Here is a 23,234-nt window from a genome sequence, read left to right as displayed (position 1 = left end):
TGCGTGGAAATGCATAGCCAAATGAATCTTTATGAGCATGGAATGACAGATAACAGACAATACCATAACAAAATATAAAAAAACACAAAAATGTGCCAAAATATCCAAGTTTTATGTCAAATTTTGCAACTATTTTTGGTGGCGTTTAATGTCATGTTCATACCAGCATTTGAATCACGTCGTTCATTCTCATAATTACGTACACGAATTAACCCGTTCATAGGACATGGTACACAATTCATAGCAACATGATTCATATTTTCATAGTTTTTCTGATCAATGGAATTGACAGTTGAAATCGAGTGGATTTCGTAAATGTAAACGAAGCATAAATTTGTACGTGAATTTGAAACGATGGTCAAGGAATGCAAGTGCAATGAAAGAGAATACAAAATTTGCTATGATTTGAATGTATACTAGTTGTTAAACCGTTTGCTATTAATTCATATCTTGCAGTTTTTTCTAAAAATGTTTGGGTTTTTAATACATTTTTAAATTTTGTATTTTTCCTGTCATAATTAATTTATTTCGATAAATTCTCTCATTTGTTAGAGATGGGACATATTTTATCGTCGTTCTGAGAGTAATTTAAATTTAACAAAGTACAAAAATCGTTGTTCGTTCTCAAAATTTTGTATGTAATTATATCGTAATTTGGGTTCGAACAATGAATAGAGAGCGAATTAGCCTTAGTATGAACAAGACATAAACGACCATTGGCTTTAAGTGGGTTAAGTTTGATGAGTTTTCATAGCGCTTTACGCCATACAATAGGTTTCTCACAATCGTACCGGAAAGCTATCACTGACCGCTGATTTTCATTAAACAAAAAAGAAGAAGACTCTTGTTGTTTATTGGAGACAGACAGTGCGACAATTTTTGGATTTCTAAAAAAATATACAATTTATTTCTTATGTTAGCAAAATAATAAGTAAACGACCGCATAAATATGAAAGAAAACAAAATAATTAAATTGATTCATGTTGCATGGCGTGAACGGTGGTCAGATTCTCAATGGGGCATTAACATAAAAAATGTAAGAGTATAATCCATATTACATTGTTTATTATTTTACCAAACCAAGTAAAAGACCGAAAAATTGTACAATTATTTAATGTAATTCATTGTGGTTGGTGGTAGTACATTTCGCAGCATTGGTTTTTGCTAGGAAAGTGTGGACTGGATTTGTTGTTGTATGGAAGACGAAAACTTGAAACAAATTCCGGAACAAATCTAGTTTAGTAAAAACTCTCCGATTTTTTCGAAATTTTTTCCATAGGTAGATATTTTTACGCTGATTACGGGAATATAAAATTTTCTTGGGGGACGGACCCGGTTATTCGACCCGAAAGTCCGGGTACCCGGTACCCGATAGACCCGGTTCTACTGAACCGATTCTTACAAAATCTTACCCAGTGAAGTTATTATAACAAATGGCACCATTTTGCCATTTTGGAAAGGTTGAAGTATGAGCTATAAAATTACGTTAATTAATTGAGCACCCATAATGGGCCCTTTTTCGACTTTTTGAGGGTTTTATGGAAAAACCCGGGTCCAAAAAGAGGTATTTTGGTTATAACTTCTGAACCCCTGGAGATAACACCATCATATGACCACTTGTTGGATAGGTATTTTCATAAGCTTTCCAACGATAAGAATCGGTTCAGTAGAACCGGGTCTATCGGGTACCGGGTACCCGGACTTTCGGGTCGAATAACCGGGTAACCGGGTCCGTCCCCCAAGAAAATTTTACATTCCCGTAATCAGCGTAAAAATATCTACCTATGGAAAAAATTTCGAAAAAATCGGAGAGTTTTTACTAAACTAGATTTAAGCCCAAATTCCCTTTACCGACCCTTCGCTGAAAAAATACAAAAATTTCCCTTAAATCGTAATATTTAATACTTTCTCCTATGGACAGGAGCAAATTTCGGCTACGCGAACAAATTTAATTTTCTTTTAAATCGTAAATTGTTTCTAAGTTAACAAGAGAGGAACTTTGGAGGCATATATCTAGGGAAGTATACATTTCCGCAACAAAAGTAATACACCGGTAGAATCAATATGAAAAGAACCATCTGTAGTAAAATGTTCATTATTTTCTGCGGTGGGTCGGTAAAGGATATATAAGCCCTAGCATAGCATATGCTCCGTTCCAGAACCTGCAAGAAGCTACTATTTTTTACTACGATAGCATTTTTTCCATTATGTTATCGAAAAAAATAGTAAAAATTAGTAGATTCTTGCAGTACTGGAACAGACCAAATGTTAGGGCTTTTGTGGGGTAGGTACCAGAAAGCGGACCAATTGCAATCAAAATTTTCAATGATCTAGCAAGCGATGTTTTAGGCGAATGCGGCATTTATTACAAGAATTTGACCTCCCTGACCCGAATACTATATTTGTAATTTTCACCAATTCTTTGGAATGGAATTTTCAGCAGACCAAATAAATTCCTTTATTAATTTTATACCGGATTTAAGTTACAATTTCACTAAAAATATATACACTTATATTGTACCATCAAATGTGGGATTTTCAGTTTTTGCGAGTGCCAGAATTATTTGCCTCTGCTTCATTGTCAAGTTACGGGGTATAAGTATTTTTACAATACAAATATGATCGCCAGTAGTGTCACTGCGAGTTCTAATACCTTTCCCTTTTAAAACAATTTTTGTGTGAGATTCTGTTCCGGGTTCAATTTTCAGATCTAAATTCTCATAAATTCCTCGAATTTTTACAGTACCTCCCAATATTGCTTCTGATAAATTGATATATTTTTCTGTAATAACATCATTTCCAATACGTTGGTAATAATTTGATTCCAAAACATTTATACGATAGCTAAGACGTTGCCCATTTTTCGAATTTTTCACTGACATAACATCACCAGTTTTAACACCGGCCGGTATGTGAATTGTTATTCTATTAGATTCCTGTACAAACCCGCGGCATTCGCAGAGATCACATTGGTTACGATTAATAAATCGTTTTCCATTGCACTGGTCACACACAGAGACGGCCGTATAAGTGGCGGTTTTCTTTCTCAGTTGCCCGCTGCCATTACATTTACGACACGGTTCTACAGCAGTTCTTCCTGCCATTCGCAATGAATTGCCATTACACTGCGGACACTTAACCAAATATTTCAGATCAATGTTTCTCTTAACACCATGCACGGATTCGAGAAATGTAATATCCAATTTTTGTTCTGTATTTACTAAATTTCGTATATCTGAAAGAAATATATTTATTCTGTAATTCAAAGTATTTTATGTTTTTTTTTTATTTACCATCATTTATAGTTGGCGTTAGCGTTTGTAAAACAGTCTTCGAATTCGTTGAATCTTTAAAACTCTGCACAACGTTTGGTAGTTTAATTTTATATTCCCTTGCACTACTTTTAGCACTCTTATTACTTAAAAACTGTTCCGCATCTCGAACCTGACCCAATTGATCGTATTCTAGACGTTTCGTTTCATCGGTAAGGATGTGATAAGCATTTGATATTTCCTCGAAACGTTTTGAAATTTGTTTACTATCATTGCTATTTGAAGAATCCGGATGATAACGTTTTGCCAGAGCATAGTAAGCTGCCTTTATTTCCTGCATTGTCGCTTGTTTTTGTAGTCCCAAGACTTTGTAGTAATAATCTTTTGGTAATTGAGTTGGTTGTTTGATCTCGGTAATCAGTTCTGAATTTTGTTGTCCATTAAAACGAAGTTTTTCCGTGCGACGATCAGGATAATAAACTGGTCTATTCGTTTTAAACTGATATGCAGCATTTGCAAACGAAACTTTTTGATAAATACCAAAATTTTGCAACAATTGGAAATGTTGAAATGATTTCACTAAGTTTTTCATTTTGCAACTTCATTGACAATTGAATGGAATTATTTTGTTTTAATCTATGTTTATTTTAATATGAAAACTTTTTCAAATAATTTGATCAATTGTTATTAGGGCGAAATCTATAGCTCTGCGTGTTGCGTGTGCGTTCAAAAATACAAAAACAAAATACATGTATTTGTTGTTGTTTTCAATTTGAAATACATGTATTTTGTTTTTGTATTTTCGAGCGCACACGCAACACGCAGAGCTATAGGTTTCGCCCTTATAGTATTATTTGATATTCGGATATGTTATGAATAAATAAATTGAAAAAGAGAAAGAAAATATTTTAGATGAATAGGAGTGGATATGGGCAAATGAAGAAATTGTGTCACTTCAACTGAATCAAAATGATTCATATTCGTGGGTGCGGATGGACATACGGATAAGGTGTGAGGAATGGGAATACTTATTTTAAGTAACGAGACAATACGTTCTCAGCAATAGTTGAGAATATTGATTGACCTTGGTTATGACAGTATTTAAGGAATTTCCATCTTCTATAGCAGTGTGTACTCTTCCCAATTAGTTCTTCTGAGATTTCCCTTTCCCTCCTAAATATATACTATTTAAAAACGTACTTTCATATTCTCAACGTAACATGCTATTATTTACTTTCAGGTAATACCACGCGGTGTTAGTGGAGATGTTTATAATTTATCAGATTGTATTCTGCAACAGGCTTTAATTGGATCCACTGCCAATCCTGTAAGTGAAAAACGTCTTATCATTACAAACTAACTTCAAATTAATCTGACAAAATTTGTAGATGGTTTTAAACTACCTTAAACACTCACTGTGTGCCCATCTGGTTTCATATGCTGCAGTTTTAAGACGCATTGCAAAATATGAACATTTTGATCGAATTTACTGTTTGACATCTCTATTGGATTTTGTCGACTCTATTCTAGATGGAGTTTCATGCCGGTAAGATTGTCTTCTTATAAGATTCGTGTTGTTATTTCAATGTTTATTCTCTTTTTTTCCTTTCTCAGTACCAAAGCCGAGGAGTCAATGTTGCCTGGTGCAATTGTTTCTTTTGTCGATTGGTTATTGCACATATTTGCTACTATTACCACCAACTATGAAATGAATCGTGAACTAAGTGCTGAGCAGTCATATTTACTTGATCAGTGTTGTACCGTTATAGAAAAATTGGTTAAGAATCAATTTATTCTAGCCATTCTATTTGTTGGCAGGCAAGAGGCTCCGGATAATTATAGCAAAATACGGGAAAATTATGCCACAATTAAGACGTCATTAACTAACTCAAATTTTACACCGTCTCATCCATGTGTTGAGAAATATCTCCAGCAATTGGCGTATATTGATGTTCATCATTTGGATATGAAAATACTTGATGTTCAACCATTACCCGAGGCAGTATCCTATTGTGTACAGCCGCTCTTAGCTGTGGAAGTATTATTGAATCCCTGCAATGATACATCATATTATGTAGCAGAAATGCAGATGTTGCAAAGACTGAAAAAGTTTTCCAATACTCGACTCTTTTATGAAATAATACGTGCTGGTTTTGTGTCACTAAGTAGTGCGGTAACAAGTCATGATACTATATGGGGTGCGTTCACATTTTTTAAAGTTCCACAGATTATAAAACAGTTGCATGCTTTAAACAGAGGTAAGTATTGAAAACAATGCTATGGACAACTAATTAGAATTCGTTTACAGCTTCTACAGAGCAAACTCCAACGGACTTTATTCCCGAAGTTGTCGAAGCATTTGAAATGTTATTGGAAGATAATCTCCTATTGGATTTAATGGATTCGAAATGTTCATGCAATATTATTGATTATTTACTCAATGATTGGGTCAAACAGCATCTGGTCAATGAGGTACATGTTAAACATTTTGCAACACAGCGTGAACAAGAGGCTTCACTGCTCTTGCAAAAACGTGAATGGGGCAATCAAACACAATCCATAATTAATTTTATTATACGTGCTGAAGTTCCGCTATCTGGTATATTAAAGACACTCAACACAGATTACAATAAGGTTCAAGAAGCTTTGTTGGGAGTTCTGTGTCAGGTCTTAGTGGGTAAGTAGTTACATTCCTAAATGCTTTTGGATTCAGTAACTAAATGTTTGCGTACATAGGTAACAGTTTCGATTTAATACTGTCTGTGGCCACGGTCGAAGGACGTATAAAGACATTTGTTTCACGTCTAATACAATGCAATGAAAACTCCAAACAAATCCCTGGCGAAGTTGGTAAACCATCCATTATTCGTTCCACCTTATTCGATGTATCATTTTTAATGTTAACTTCAATAGTTCAGACGTACGGTTCGCATGTAAGAATGATTTTTGTTTGTTTTAAGAACATTATGATGTAAAAGATTTATTATTTTTTAGGTTGTTCTTACAGAGAATGGCGACAGTTTCTTCGAAAAATGGTTTCGAGAGTGTATGGTTGAAAGAAATAAACCTAAAAATCCCCGTAATATGATTGCAATGTGTGATGACAATATTGTTGATGAATTATTGTTGACCTTCAGTAAGCCCGATACACAAATGAAAAACTCGTAAGTAAAACATTGGATAAAATGTAAGGATTTGTGGTATAACATTGTTATCGTTCCTAAGATCGTAAAGATAAGTATTCGTTAAATGTTTTTTTGGAGCAAATTTTTATGGAATATTAGGTCTGTCTTTTTACTTAATAAATAGCACCTGTTCAACAAAAGAGGAGTAACTCAAAATTTTCTACTTTTCAGTAGAGACAAAAAACGATTTATGTTAATGTTAAAAGTATAATACACAAAAAAACTATGCCATCGTAAAGAAAATCTTTTTTACTACACTACTGCACTGGATTTCTTTATATTTCATTAAGTATTTAGTCATATTTCTAACCATTTTTCGAGTTACTACCATATTGTTGTAACAAATATTTGTTTTAAAAGAGAAATTATTTCGACTTGTGCCCCTTTTACTGAAAAAATGAGCGGCGATTGATAACATGAAGAGGGAATAATTCGAAATACTACTCTTTTGCTGAAAAAAACCGCGATGTAAATGCCTGAAATATGTGGGTACAACTTGAAATAAGTCTCTTTTGTCGATACAGAGTAGTTATTCTGAAGAGATGACAACTGACTCAACGGTTTTTTTGACGAAAGAGTAGACAAAGCAATGGGAGCTTTTTACAGTAGGTGGAGTTGATTATTATGTATCGTTTTTGGTGAAAAGTTAAAATTTCAAAATTTTGAGTTACACCCTTTTGTTGAACAGGTGCGAAATGTCGATGAAACAATTTATTAAACAACTTTTCCTTTATACAACTGCAAAATCTGCAACATTAGTAATAATTATTACTAATTATCACGTAAAAAGACCCAGCTAATGTTAATATGTCATATCATTGGCATAGTTCAAAATTTTTTTTTAAATCTGCTTCGCCTAAGTACAAGGTTCTTAAAACACCCACAAAATTATACGAAGATCGGCCCATTCGTTTTCGAGCTATCGTTGGCACCGCAAAACGCTTTTACAATGAAAGGGTTTCGCAGGTAGACATTTACCACAAGACTATGCAATATTTTTCAACAACAAAAATTCCAAAAGTAGTATAAGATGTGATCTTTCAGATGGAAAAAAGAACCACTTAAAATATGTGGTTTCTTTCAAAAAAAAAAAAAAAAAAAAAAAAATCATGAAAAATTACTAGGGAACGTCTTTTGTTTAAATGTGTTAAATGGTAAACATGTTCGCCTTTGACACTTAAGGTGGCGGATTCTAATGTGCATTTTGTTTTTTAATAACTTTTATGCTAATTTTTTCAGAAATATAACATGGCAAGATATATGTATTAATCTGCCCGGTGTCATTAACCATGTACTGATCTCGTGGGAAAAAGAAACATTGTCAGCGGCCGATGTTAAGAATATACTCGATAATATAAAGAGGCGTATGTTTTCATTTTCTGTGTGTGCCTCAGCCTTCTTAAGTGCGTACATGCATTCCGTTAAAGATGTAAGTTTACATACATATGTATATGTTTATCTAAATATGTTCTGAATTTATAACCATTCCCCATACATATTACAGAAAGAACTTTTGAAACCATTAAATATGATTCAGCAATTTCTTACGCCACCGGGTAATGAGGAAATGTCCTCACAAGAGTATTTAAAAGAACGCATTGGTTTATCCTTTCAAATTATACGAAAAATACAATATGATGCCCATCCGACTGGCAGTTTAAAGTCACGCAGCTTAACATTAACACAAAATTTGGTTTCTCAGAATCCATTAGTGGAACAATTTAAAGAAGTTTGGAGTACAATTGCCGATCATGGTTGGGTAACGCCAAAAGGGGCTCAGGTTCTAGAGTCTCTTTTACATGCGGGCGGTCCAGCTTGGCTGTCGTCGCAACTGGTGGAAGAAATGCTTAAATGTAAATATAAAAAGGTAAGAGCAACTTTTTTCGGTCAATAATGCGAAGAAAAAAGAACTTTTTCCTAAATATTTGTTTGTTTTTGTTTTAAGGATATGATGAAAACTATGGATATTATATTTGCAATTTCACATTTGGATATTGAACGTATCACCGAGGCTCTCCTCACCAATGTTGTCCCCTCAATTATCAACAATCGCCAAGGGTAAATATAAATCTCCATGTTTTAACATTTGCAGAATGTTTTAAGTTCTTCTTTTCGTTTAACAGAGAGGATATCAATGAACCGCAATCCTATGTATTGGCAAGATTATGTGTATACTGTGTAATATCTGCTTTGGAGACAAGAAATCAAACAATTCAAAAGAAACGTTCACGCTCCCATGATGGTGATGATCATGAACTTAATAATGCAGCTAAAATGCGTAAAATTGCTGGCGAAGGTTCAGACAATTCGTGCTCCAATGATTTCCTTACGGAAAATAATCTACTTCTTGGATCATCTTTAACTGCATTACATGCAAGTAATATGCGTGAAAGCCCCACACAACTGAGAGAACCTCTGCAATCATCAATTCAGTATATATTTAAAATATTCCAACATTTTGTCGCCAGTGATGAACTTTCACCGAAAATATACTTTGTGTATCAGTTCATAACACTACTGGTTGAATGTGGTAAAGATCGTATAAGACCCATACTTAAGTTGATGCCAGCAAATCTTATACACAATCTTTTAAAGGTAATGTTAACCGAAGACATTAATGTTGGATTGATTACACGGTAAGTTTTTTTAATTATTACCAAGTGGAAAATATTTTATTGGGCAAATTGTCTTTATTTTTAGACTTTATGATTTGCGTTTGAATACTGGACGCCAAGCTGCTGTCTCTGATTTATGTTTATGGCGAAATATCAAATTGAAACAACAAAGCATTCAATTGTAGATCGAAAGGTCACATAAATGTCTCAACATGTAATGTTTTCTATATATGTATGTATAATGATAAGAGCAACGTTATTAAGAAATTTGCAAGCCCTAGAACGTTTTTAATAATAATAAAGTATGTGTGTATAATAAGAAACAAAAAAAAAAATTATAAAGTTGTGAGACAACCCAGTAATCATTACAACAATATTTACTTCTAGCTCAAGGTTTGTGAAAATACCTTTTGTAGCCACAGCTTCAACACGTTAGCCGGTTCTTTCGTACCGGAACATCAAACCTATGCTTTTACGTGGGTTTCCATGCTGCTACAACATATTCATGAGATACTGCGTATTTCTGTGGTTTTCCTACATAACGACATAAGTCGAGTTATGTAAATTTTGAGTTATTGGCACCACGTAGTTGTACTTTCTGAGAGCTTTCCATAGCACTACTCCGTATTCGAAAAAAATGTACCGTTTCTGATATATTTTTTGGCAAAACTACGTAAGTGGGCCTTTTTATAAAATAATTGTCATAATAAACTTATTATATCGACATTGGCTGCAGCACATCGCAAACATATTCATAAAAAAGAACACAAGGTGACTTAGGTCGTTTTGTATGTAATAATAATTAAAATATTTGTCGATTCTGTTTCAAGAGAAAACCACGTAAAACTGAATGTGCTCTTTTGCATGCTCTTTTATCTTCATTTTCTGTTTTTTATGTCGTTTACTCTCAAACATAAGTCCCGTTACGTAGATTTAATGGAACAGAGATGCAAGCCTCACAGCACGAAAGGCCTGTTAAGGTAGAAAAATCACATGTAACACCGTAATGGATTACAATCCAGAGCAGAAAAATAATGAAGAAATTTCTATTTCGCCTGAAAGAAGAAAGATTTGATGGATTTACTGCCATTTATCGCCGATGTATAACATGATTTCTATAAAAGTCATAAAGTATCACCAAACGCTAAAAGCGTACTATATGTCGATAATTAATAACTTATAATAACGTTCCATTTCTAAAAAATGAAGAATTTTTTGATTCTATTTTAGTTTTTTCCGTCACTTTGAAATAAATTTTTTTAATTCAAATTTTTAACAAATGTGTTTTATTTGTATTAAGATTGGGTAATAATTTGTAAAAATATATTCACAGAAAAACAACACAATTTTACATGTGTTATCCATTTTCCTCCGCTCTTTTTCATAGAATACAACATAAGTATAAATATGTCATTTTGTGAAAAAAATAAGACGCACACGCAAAGATACGTTTTTAAAAAAATTTAATAAAAAGTACATTTATAAAAAAAAAATAATTTTTTTTATTCATAACTATTGTTTTTGGCATGCTCTATCCGTATGTAAAAAAAAAAACAAAACAAAATCATCGGAATGAAGAAAATATTACAAAAAATGTTTGTTTTCGCTCTCCTGAAAATTTTGATTTTTAGACTTATGTCGTTATGTAGGAAAACCACAGATTTGTTTCTTATACTCGCAGCACTTTCAGTTCAACATGAAATACTAATTGAGATTCTTAAGTCTACTGGAACTGATGAAAATTAAGATGTGTGCAATACATAAATTGACATTAAATAAATGACACTCTTCTTTTGCGTCTTATTATTTTTATACTCTCAGTCTTTAGGCTAACGAGAGTATATTCCCCTTTATACGACCAAAATGTGCCTCATCGAAATATTCCTTATAGATCAAAAGTATTTTACGACGAAATTAGTTTAAGACAATTTGGAGTCGATTTAGCCATGTCCGTCCGTTTGTCTACCTGGTTATTAATTTGACTTTCGTAATATTTTGTCCAAACTTAGTTTAAGTTCGAAGATGAGCCATATCGATCCATTTCATCGGGTACCTCCCCAAAAAAGTTCAAAACTTTTCGGTGTAACCGATTTGGTCCATACTTTGCACATCGTAATATTTCTACCAGATCGTTCCTTTCTTCGGATACCTACCTCGACACAATATTTCGGAAAAATTCAGTTTAAGACCTTTGGTTTTTACGGCAACAACTTGTATTCGCTGCCCCCATTACGATGGTAAAAGTTCGAGAAATGTTCCGAAAACTTTAGAAAACCCCTACGACCAACATATATGGCTGATGCGCACGACAACTTTCGAACTGGATACTGGGTTCTACCAAACTTAGCTTATCGTAATATTTCTGCAAATCTTACGTTACACAATACAAGTTATTGGCCTTAAAGTATTGCAAATAAATAAACTGAAAGTTCGAAGATGGTATTTAACCTGTACCTCCACCACTAAATTTTAAAAATATTCGCTAACATGGTACGCGCGATATCTCATCAGCGGGGCAACCGATTTGGTCAAACTTCGGATCTCGTACTATGTTGTCCGAACTTAGTGTAAGTTCGAAAATGGGCCATATGTGCCCACTCCATAGGCTACCTCCCTCGCAAAAGTTCAACATTTTTGTGATTTGCTGTTTATGGTCTGTTCGAGGATGTTTTGTTACTCCCTGTAGTCCTGTTTACAGCGATATTATGTTTTCCGTGGGCAAGCCCATGGTCCCCGTGTTATAAATGCTCCGCTCCTAAATCCAGACAGTGAGACAAAATATGTTTACGATTTTCATGTAGTTTACCACTTTGTATACGTTTTATACAAGTATAAGACGTTTACAACTTTATAGACAATGTGTGGAAATCATAACATTACTTAACTTATCCCACTTTTCGTAAGGATTTTTTCTCGAACTCGCCACTATTGATAAAATATTACAATTTTATGTTCATAATTATTGTTTTTTTTTTATTTTGCGAAATATCTACTGAGTTATAAATATGTTTTACTTTAATTTAACGTTACATTAATGAGTTGTTTTCGTTTTTTGTTTTTGTAATATTATGCTGTTTTTTTTTTTTTGAGTTTTCTTTATAAGTTAATTTTCCAAATCTGCAAAGTTTTCAAATATAAATCAAATTCTTCTCGAAAAAAAAATGTTAAAAACAAAGTGCTTCTTTCGATTACAAACAAGAGTGATGATAGACTACTTATTTACTGATTATAACTGAAATGGCTAAAGTGTTATACGCTATATTGTGGAGGGAGAGGAGGTATATTTAACAAAATCAAAACTTTTTTAGTTCAAATATTATTATAAATGAGTTATATTGTTATTATTAGCTGGTTTTTTATATAAATGAAACGGGCTGTTGGATGCTTGGTTTTGTGAATTATAAGGGTTGCTTTAATTGTTTTGAAAAATTAAATTAATATAAAAGCGTCCACCAATACCCAATAAAATGGCCAAAAGGTAGACACCATTTCTTAAAGTAAAAACTTTTGTTTTTCTATATCACTTGAGGCAGCATTCGAAATATGTTTCACCAACAAAATTACCACGCATTGCTTTCGATACATTATGCTCGAATAGACGTCGATTTGTTTGCAAAACATCGGCGGCTTCCTTATTTAGGGGATCCTCAGGATTGGGTTCCTGTAATAGATTTGGCAAGTTAAAAATGCAGATTGTTTTCATTAGCAAACAACATTATTACCAAAAATAAATACTGTAAACCATAGACAATAGAACTTATAGTCAATACTGGATTCCAGTCTTCGCGCAGAATATTTAAACACACATTGCCTTCGAGATCAATGTTGGGATGATAGACTTGCGTTTCACATTTTACTTTTGGTGCCTCATGTGGATAATTGGGGCCAACGCGGAAATTAAACACAAAACGGCCACCTTTGTAGAAACCTTCATCGGGGCAAATGATTAATTTGAAATTGAGCAAATCATCTGGATCGGGGAAATCCATAGCACATGTTTTTGGCAGGGTAAGTTCATTTATGTCTGGAATAGAAAATGAGTAGCTTTGTCAAATAACACATTGATTTAGGGGGAAAATGTATAATTTAATGTGAAAAATCGTGATGTACTAGAATCTGTATTTGTTTTGAAAAGGAGTGATACGTTCAACTGATGGTTTTGGTGCATGTATACTTTGTAACAAATACATACATGTAGCTTTAAAGTAGTTTTCCAAAAGTATCGACAACAGAAATATGTACCACTGAACACCGAGGTGCAATGGTATGCACACCCGCCTTGCACCCAGAAGGTCGTGGGTACGATTCCCCGGCCAGGCAACATCAAAATTTTAAACGGTGGCAAAATACCCCTCAGTAATGTTGGCGACATTTTCTGAGTATTTCAGCCATGTAAAACTTCTCTATAAAGTGGTGTCGTAAGACAAGCCGTTTGGACTCGGCGATAAACAGTAGGTCCCATATCATTGAGCTAATATGAATCGGGGTGCACTCATTGATATGAGAGAAGTCTCCCTTGTCCCGTCTGGGATGTTTGTGGAACAATTATTATTATAACAATTTATGAAAATGTGTACCACTTAGTACCAACAAGCAAGACATCTGCAAGCAGACTGAATAATAAGTTAGCAGGGCGGGATGAGTAATCAGCCGAGATGTTTAAGAACGAGACAAGACGGTAATAAAGGCCGATTGCAATTTCATAAAATTACTCTAGTATGGAAATCGATTTAAAAACCCCTAGTTTCATGCACGAATACAAAACAACTGACAATACGGAAGTCAGTCAAAGTGTAAGCAGGATATAGTTAGAACCGCCTGGGAAAGGGTACGTCAATGTTCAGACAGTGAATTTGAACCTGGTCTGCGGAGAAGGAATTGGACAATTTTGCTGAAGTCGGAGTTTGAGGAGTAAAGTCGGTGCAAATATATTCTTATTCACATTGTTCCACAATATGGTAAACAATTTGGTTGGAGTCTTTCGCACCGAAACCACACAACATCTGGTCTCGTCCAAGTGAGGAACTACGACAGAGACTACTTGCTGCATGCTGCACGGACACAGCAACCACACACGGCATTAAACACCAGTGGTTCCAATATCTGGAAATGCATAATTTTGCAATATAATTGCAATGCACTCCGAGGGAAGATCGAGGAAAAAGTTGACTTTATGAGTCGAAAGAACATCATGGTCATGATGGTGCAGGAAAACAAACCCAACCACTATTGCAGCTTACAGCGCTCAAAACAAATCTAACTCGCTTGAGGCCGGGTCTAGTGACCCATATATGGGTCTAACAAATATGTGTGATGAGCTTCGTCAACCCAATCTTAGTGACCCCAGAGTTAGGGAGCTGACACTGGAAGTTAATAGTTGGTCGGTGAGCCCAAGCGAAAGGTGAGATCATCTGAAGAGTTGTAACATTGGAGACGGAGCATGTCACTCTCGAACGCTGGGAAGAAGGAACATGTCGATTGCCACCCACTTCGTGCCCAAAGTCTACAAAATGAGTTGGATGGTTCCGTAACTGAAGTCTCTCAAGGATTGTAATAAATGTGAATCGTAGAAACCTGGTTTTGTAACCAGCAAAAGACTTGAACAGCGTTGCACATCATCTCCGCAATACATATCATTCGAGGAAACAAGCCGTGTGATATGAATGTGTTGGTGGCGGTCGACTTACCTGTCAAGCAGTGCGAGCTGCCAAGTTTGAAACGTTGGATAATCAAGTCGTATGTGGAATTCAGAAACACGACTTCGAGGCCCTGTAGAGTGAAAGATAGAGTTTCCGAAGGTGGGGGTTATATCTCCGGAATTGTTTAACCTTTCCTGTATTAAAAGCCCTTCAAATGATATTGATATCGTTACGAATGCGAATAATTGTACTATCATGTCGTCTGTTACCTCCCCTAATGACATTTGTAAAATCTTGAACTCCTATGCAGCATACGGGCTGCGGAGTTGCACACAGAACTGATCAATGATGACCTAATTCCGGCAACTATCCCAAGATTCTAGGGGTCACATTCGAGAGAATGTTCATGTCCTCCGCGCATGTCACAGCAATCTGCAGTAAGCTGAGATATAGGAGCAAGTATCTCAAGTTCCTAGCCGGAAGTATTTGGTCTGCCTGTGTTGAGTTATGCGGCCCGCGGATGGGACAACTCGATGGGACAATGCTCAAACCTGTCAGCACACGCCCCGAGAACTGTAACATCTGCGTGAGTGGTATATCATGGGCAGGAAGTACATACATCCCGAGATATAGGCTCTGAAAGTTCAAAAAATCCCTTGGCTTTGATGATATGTTTAGTTTAAATCGAAATTTTTTCATATATGTATAGCCTGCCTTCAGCCGGGGATTTAAGACTTTCTCCTATGGACAGGAACAAATCTCGGCGAACGCGAACAAAATTTTCCTTCAAACAGACATTTTTTTATCATCGATCCGAATTCAGTCCATATATTTTCAACTTATGCCGAGAAGTCTATCATCGATATCTCTTGAGACCATGATCAATGAGATAAAATCGATACCGTTTCCGACAGGGAGACACATCACCGAACATAGTGCGGCAGCTCTTGTAAAGATGTTTTACATGGCTGACACACGTCTATTCATATTTTAGCCATAATAATATGACAAAAGTTTGCCAAACTCATAAAAGTATTGATAATTTTGAAGGGCAACAAGATCTTAGGCTGGGCAACACCTCAAAAAAGTCGGATCTACATGCAAAATACATAGGAAAATGTTAAATCCTTCAAGGTTTAACAAAATAGCACAAAAATTAGCACAAAAATATAGAGAATACATACAGTCAACCAAAAAAGTCTACATACACCCTATAAATCTCGGGTTTTAAGGGTAAGGAAGCATTTTTATGAAAATCCAAGTACATAGTTCTATCTCATATCCCTAATAAACAATATTACATACAACAGAAATATATTCCATAATACGAATAACCGTAAATTCTATAAAAATTAAAAAAATAATAGGGAAAAAGTGTACATACACCCAATGAAATATTAAGATTACCGTAAAATTTATGGAATAAGCAATACAAAATTTACATTTTATTGCTTTATCGAATGTCTCTGGTTGTCTAAGATATATTTTAGACAAAATAGGAATATATTTGTGCTTTAATTGACGTTATTTAAGGTCAGACTTCGTAAACTATAAAATTTATGAAAAACTCAGGAATTCGCATATTTAGCGAAGTTCAGGAGCATATATTATCCGTAAAAACAACTTCAAAGCGCTCTAGGATCTCAAAATAGTTAGTCCCACTGTATTTCCTGCGGTTTCATAAACTACCAGACTGAAAAACTCAAAGATATCTGCAAGGGTCCGCCTTAACGAGCTATACGCGAAGTCTGACCTTAAATAACGTCAATTAAAGCACAAATATATTCCTATTTTGTCTAAAATATATCTTAGACAACCAGAGACATTCGATAAAGCAATAAAATTTAAAATTTGTATTGCTTATTCCATAAATTTTACGGTAATCTTAATATTTCATTGGGTGTACACTTTTTCTCTATTAATTTTTTTAACTTTTATAGAATTTACAGTTATTCGTATTATGGAATATATTTTTGTTGTATGTAATATTGTTTATTAGGGATATGAAATAGAACTATGTATGTACTTGGATTTTCATAAAAATGCTTCCTTACCCTAAAAACTCGAGATTTATAGGGTGTATGTAGACTTTTTTGGTTGACTGTATTTCTTATTGGAAATGGTAATATAGGCAAAAATAAAAAAATAATTAAACACCATATTAAGAAATTTACAAACATAATGGAATGGATGGCTTTCGCAATTTCTTTTCTTGTGAATTAATGATGCTGCACATGTTATTATTGTTACCTTTTTGTATACGCAACTGGGCTGCAGATGCTTTCTTTTGTTGTGCTCCACTGCGACCAGTTTGGTCGCCTTCTTTCTTCTGTTGTTTTAGTGAAAATAATTTAATCATCTTTGAGAGTATCAATTAGTAATCCAGGCCAGATGATTAATAGTGATTTCTATTTGTATTTATCGAATATATGACCCCCGTCGGACTACTGGGTGCCAACTTTTCCTAGACCTGTGTGTTGTCTGCAGAGATTGACTGTGCCTGTTGTGTTGTTGTTTTTCTTCGATTTCCGTGTGTAGTTTTTTTTGCAATGATTTTGTGCTGCCCTTTTCAAGCTTTAAGGGGTCTTGAATTTATGTTGGCATGCAAATATTGATTAATAACAATATTCCAAAGTGTATCTAGCCAATGTTATTAATTTCAAATTGCTTTTATTCTGATTTTACGTTGATTACTTGCTCCTTCTAAATTATTCTTTAGCAATTTTAATCCGCAAAGCAAAAAATAAAATTACACTGTGAAAAAATTCCGCCGCAGAGTTGTACTTTTAGCAGATTACTTTATACGTCGGACTTTCGAACGAGCTTATTTTTTAAAGTTCGACGTATAGCGTAGAGAACTGAACAAAATGGGTGGATTTCGCATACAAAAATGAAATCATCTCATTTCGTGATTTCAGCGAAATCAACATCGAAATCACAGTACACATGATATACAACCCTGTTATTGCCTGAAAAAGTACCAAAAGTTGCAACACTTTTCACGTATCACAATAAACAAGGTAGATGGTCAATTGATGCAACAAAAAATTTTAGTATCAAAATTTGTAAACAATGTGAAAAAAATATTAAATTTCTTTGTCACAAGGCTATTTTTCAGTGTGTTATTGTACTTTTTTAATGGTAATGTTAGAAAAAAGAGCGAATTGTCAAAAATTGATTCCCCATACAAATTTCTTAAAAAATAATGGAACGAAAAAATTACGGAAATTGCAAAAACTGCAGCAAATAAACGTATCAGCTATCGTATTCAGATGATAATGAACATGTTGCTAGTTTCTACTATGCCAAAATTGTATGGCAAAAAACAGGAGAATAGGGTGTTATTCGGCGCTGTTTTTGTTTAAAGAGAAGTGCAAGTCTTGCTAAACTTCGGAGTACGGGAACGCATTTTTACCACTAAACGGGAAAACTGCTGCAAATATTAATATTTTGCAAGTTCTGAACACAAATTTTATCTATCAAAATTTATTATTATTATTATGTCCAACGATAAAATCATTTTGTATTTTATAACACATTTACATCAACTATTAACCCGTTCCTGTTTGAAGTAATAGTAGAAACACAATTACGACACCATTCGTAATTAACAGAAACATAAACAAAATTTCTTTCATTTTTGTTTCCTTGTTTTCACGTAGATTTGAACCGAAACACACATAAAATATACATTAAATGAACAGGAAAAGCAATAGACTTTCCTTCAAATGTATATTCTATATTTAACTACACACTTTTCATTCATTTTTTTCATAAATTCTGAATAATTTTGTATTTTCAATTTATTTTGATATGTTTCTATTTTCAAAATTAAAGAGAGAGAGAGAGAGACATGTCAAAACATTGTGTATACAGACTTTCAGTTATTTGTTTCAGATTTTTTACGCGATTTTTAACTAATGGACAAGAAATGTGTGTGGAATTAAGAAGGAACCCTTCTGCATCTATATAAAATGTTTAGTTAAATTATTTTCATTCATCTTTTTTCTAAAAATTTTTGTGTTTTCAACAAATTTTTCAATTTTGAATTTAGACATGTCATAATTATTTTTTTCGATAAATTCGCTCATTTGTTAAGGATGGGACTTTTTTATTCGTCGTTCAGAGAGCATTTCTACTCGAACAACGTAAAAAAATCGTCTTTCGTTCATAGAATTTTGTGTGGAGAAATAAGTAATTTATTCCTAGTTATGGGTCGAACAACGAATAGAGAACGGCGTACCGTGGAAACGACACATAAATGTATAAAGGACAAGTACTACCTTATGCTTCGTTTACATTTACGAAATCCACTCGATTTCAACTGTCAATTCCATCGATTAAACGTCAAATGAAATCCAATGGATTTCAAATGAGTTTTCATTTGACGTATCCGCAGAGGAATTGACAGTTCAAATCGAGTGGATTTCGTAAATGTAAACCAAGCATTATTCAAATGCGACCGTGCATTTCTTTATTTTTTCAAACAAATTGAGGCTTAGGCCATGTTTATACTATAGCCTTTAGCAGGGTTAACCTTCTTTATGAGGATTTATTTGAAACATAAGCAATGGAATTGACATTTGAAACCCAGTGGGTTTGTTAAATCCTCTTATATATAAACGTACTATTAGATAAGCATGCATTTCTGAGTGTGTTCTCACCTTGAAGGTAGAAATACAATGAACATTTCTTGCTTGCGTGGCTTCATTTCTGGTAGAAGAACAAAGGAATCCTGGATCGCATTTCGCTTACAAGAAATTGAGCGTGAATCAAGCAACAAAAGTCATTGTGTCTTCCAAGGCGAATTTAATTTCTTGTACTATGAAACCATACAGCTTTGTTTACATACATATGTTTTGACTTAACTTTTTCCAACTGTGTACATCATCATTTAACAACCCAGCAAAAATTTTTGGAAGTTGTGCTTGTGGAGTTATGATGTCACAACATCCTTCGATGCAGTCCACACGGAGTTATGAAAAATGCACACCGTTGGATACAATTTATAAGAAGTAGCTTTAGAGGTCCCTACAAAACAAAAACAGTTGATTGATCCCTACACACCGCTGGCGAAATCATTTATTCTAAAAATAAGAGAGAGTGCGTACATTTCTAAGAACTTGTTATAAAATAAAGAAATAAAACTTAAGTTGCCAACATTTTTGCGGTAATTCACGAGACGGAACTTTTAAATGGAGAGGAGTGCAGTTGGCAACTTCCATTTGTTAACCGATTTCAAAACTTAATATATTGTTCGAAAGATATTTTTGCCCCTTAAAAAGAAAACAAATAGAAATCCGTTGAGCGATTTTTGGTGGAAAAGTTGCGTGACCACAGACCAAATCGTAGCTAAAATCTTCAAAATACCGAAAATCGGGAGGTACCGTTATATGGGGGCTATATGAAGGCGTGGTCATCGAACTTGACCTGCCTGCAAACAAAAGACGCATCTTTCCAAAATTTCAGCGACCTATCTACATTTTTGTGGATGCTAGAGTGATTACCACAGACGGACGGACGGACATTCATAGATCGACTCAGAATTTTACCCTGATCAAGAATAAATATACTTTATAAAAAAACAAAATACTCTTCATACTATGGTGGAGGGTCTAAAATCAAAGAATATTTTAAAATGTAATAGAATTGCTTTAGTGACATATTGATTTGCGAGATTTGCTTAAGCCGTTGTTCTGAAACTTTCTTACTTGTTATATATGCGGTTGTGGTTATAACCGGACCATTTTTATATATGCGGTTGTGCTTATGTACGGGAAATACTATACAAATTTTTTACAAATTGATTTTTACTTTTCAGTATTTAGCATGAATATAAATTGGCTAGAAAACCAAAATTTATATTGCGACGTTGCAACAGTGAGCCGGAAAAAAAATTATTATGACGAATGCCCTTTTATCGAGAAAGGGTTATATATTGGACAGAGAGCTGTTAGGGACAAGAACACCAACAATTCAATTTGTTGAGCAGTGGTATCCCAGGCAAGAAATGGGGTTTTCCCCATCCACAAGAACGAAGTTGTCTAATTTCTTTGCCGGTCAAACGAAAGATATGAAAAATGCGTTTTGTCGTTTGATGCGTTACATGTAAATAACGATGAAGGAGAATCGAAAAGTCAATACGCATTTCTCTTAACTGGCTTAAAAGCAAGATGGGAAATATGGATTGGTACGGAGATGCGGGAACAATACCAACATTCATGGTAGAATGATAAAAGGTAGTCGCATCTGTCAAATTTATATAAATACAACCCTGTATGGCTGTACGGGAGCGTGTCACATACAGAACAACAACAATACGGCATGACATTTCACAACAAAAACAAAATATAGTTTGTTTATATTTTGAAACCTTTATACGTATTTTGAAAAAAACCTTTATACGTACTTTTTGTGAAAATAAAAAAGAAAAAACCAAAGCAAATCATTTGCTTTGTTCCAGAACCTGCAAGAAGCTACTATTTTTTACTACGAAAGCACTTTTCCCTTTACGTTATCGGAAAAAAATAGTAAAAATTAGTAGATTCTTGCAGTTCTGGAACAGACCAATTGTTTTGTATTTTTGAAGCTGGCGCGTCATCGGATATGGAGACCAAGTGCTGAAAGATGGGCTATGAACACTTAGAATGAAAGACACAAACTGATTTCCTGGTGCAAAATATGTTCTATGTTGGCATGCTATTTGTTTGGCATGTGGAACATAGAACGGGAATTATATGAAGACAAGAGCCGAATACTTCGCTTTCCTTAAAATACTGCAAATAGTCCCCATCAAAATCTCTTGAAGAAATCCTGTTTGGCTTTCCTCAAGAAATCTTTAGCAAATTACGTTCGTTATCCTTTATGGCTCGTCAATTTGTTAGTTTTAGTCAAGTACATCTTTGTTTTTTTTCGTACCTACTGTAAATATTAACGTTAATTATATTGAACACCAAAACACCATAGTTTTTATATCCTTTTTGGGACGTGTAAGTACGATAATTATTGTCATAATTTTTATATCCTAAAAATCTTTAAAGAAAATCTATTTTTGGTCCCTTTCAACCTCCGGGAATATACGTTTATTATGCATATTGGTCCTCCTTTTGAACTTTAAGCAAACGAAGGTACTATAAACACATACATACATATGTACCTATGTTTGGACGAAATTTTGGAAACGAAAATTTGGAAACGGTTTAGACGTGTATGTCCTTCCGCCTGTCTTTCTGTAACGCGCGGGAACATAATGTTTTCACCAAGCTTAGTTTAAATTCGTAGATCGGTCCACTCCTTCCGGTACCTTCCCCGAAAAGTTTAAACATTTTCGCTAAAATGGTTTGCACAATTAATCTCGATGAGAGCAGCCGATTTGGTCTATGCTTTGCACATCGTAATACTTATTCCAGACGTAGATAAGGATCCAATATGGCCTATATCGGTCCATTCCTAGGGGTACCTCCCACACAATATTTCAAAATTATTCTCAAATGTGCCGGTGAAGGACATGCGTCGGATTGTTTTGAAATCTTTACAGCAGGTAGTCCTCGTGGCTTATATTACGGTGTACAATGAGTAGATTGATCCATTTGGTCCAAAGTTTACACATCGTAATACGGCTTTCATACTTACTTCAAATTTGAAAGTGGATATCATATATGGAGGTACCTATTCACAAAAGTACAAACTTTTTTCCTGTTCTCGGATAAAATAAAGTTTATTTATCATAGTTTTTGAAGTTCTTACTACAATAGTATTACATTCTGTTTGGGAAGTACATTCTCCTCGAGATGATAGTTGCAAAAAACTACACATATAAACCAGAATTATCTCTCTTTATCCATTGGAATAACCTTGGCTGGAACGCTAATAACTATCGATCGGAATAACCGATATTTCTTCCAAACTTGGTTTTTATTCGAAGATGGTCCAAATAAGTCCATGTTTTGGTTTAGCTCCCCATAAACGCTCACTCCGGATTTTAGGTATTTTGAAGATTTTAGCCACATCAGAACTAGGTTTACTTCTTTTATTTGTGTCACAGACTGAGCAAAGCCGACAATAAGCACTTCCGCTCGTCGCTAATAAATTTTTCGCTCCTTGGAACATTTATAAATTAAACAATTCCGTCACAATTCTATTTGTTATATGAATATAAGCTATTTTTCAATTATTTAACTATTCGATTTCAATTTGATGTATATATGTATTTTATAATAACAAATGTCGTTTTGTATGTGTTTGTGTACAATGTTTACCATGTCAAACAACATCAGTTTGACAATGAATGTACTTCAAATTCAAAACATGAAAAAAATTTAAATCAGCTGTTAGCATGAAATTACCTTTCTTGTTATACCATGACCAACATTCAGATGTTGATGATATGATGAGACGTATATACACAGTCTTACATAAGTATACGTACGCCCCATAAACCTCGGGTTTTAGAAAAAGTAATGATATTTATGAAATTCCAAGTACACAGGTTTATTTCGTCTCACTAATAAACAATATTTAATA

At 34.2% G+C, this 23,234-nt stretch overlaps 3 protein-coding genes across 3 annotated transcripts; 1 reads left to right on the top strand and 2 right to left on the bottom strand.

The window, feature by feature from the left end:
* The first annotated feature begins 753 nt into the window (after positions 1–753).
* Positions 754–9,355, top strand: MED24 (mediator complex subunit 24). Its single transcript, XM_073986125.1, has 12 exons — positions 754–1,036; positions 4,513–4,599; positions 4,661–4,818; positions 4,887–5,530; positions 5,581–5,949; positions 6,009–6,205; positions 6,267–6,436; positions 7,697–7,886; positions 7,962–8,324; positions 8,403–8,515; positions 8,581–9,093; positions 9,158–9,355. The coding sequence occupies exons 1-12, from the start codon at positions 950–952 to the stop codon at positions 9,255–9,257; spliced, it is 2,991 nt and encodes a 996-aa protein (XP_073842226.1). The 5' UTR covers positions 754–949; the 3' UTR covers positions 9,258–9,355.
* On the bottom strand, positions 2,446–3,928 carry LOC141401943 (chaperone protein DnaJ). Its single transcript, XM_073982518.1, has 2 exons — positions 3,294–3,928; positions 2,446–3,235 (listed from the first exon to the last, which is right to left on the bottom strand). The coding sequence occupies exons 1-2, from the start codon at positions 3,862–3,864 to the stop codon at positions 2,511–2,513; spliced, it is 1,296 nt and encodes a 431-aa protein (XP_073838619.1). The 5' UTR covers positions 3,865–3,928; the 3' UTR covers positions 2,446–2,510.
* Positions 9,356–12,017: 2,662 nt separating the features above from the next.
* UbcE2M (NEDD8-conjugating enzyme UbcE2M) lies at positions 12,018–17,507 on the bottom strand. Its single transcript, XM_073986126.1, has 3 exons — positions 16,962–17,507; positions 12,795–13,096; positions 12,018–12,733 (listed from the first exon to the last, which is right to left on the bottom strand). Exons 1-3 carry the CDS (start codon positions 17,068–17,070, stop codon positions 12,593–12,595), a joined length of 552 nt encoding a protein of 183 aa, XP_073842227.1. The 5' UTR covers positions 17,071–17,507; the 3' UTR covers positions 12,018–12,592.
* Between the last annotated feature and the right edge of the window lie 5,727 nt (positions 17,508–23,234).

This window comes from Musca autumnalis, unplaced genomic scaffold (assembly GCF_047663935.1).
Source record: "Musca autumnalis isolate F117 unplaced genomic scaffold, ASM4766393v1 scaffold_4, whole genome shotgun sequence".
Taxonomy (NCBI): domain Eukaryota; kingdom Metazoa; phylum Arthropoda; class Insecta; order Diptera; family Muscidae; genus Musca; species Musca autumnalis.
The sequence above is the reverse complement of the archived record's forward strand: the minus strand, read 5'-3'. Positions and strand labels throughout refer to the sequence as shown.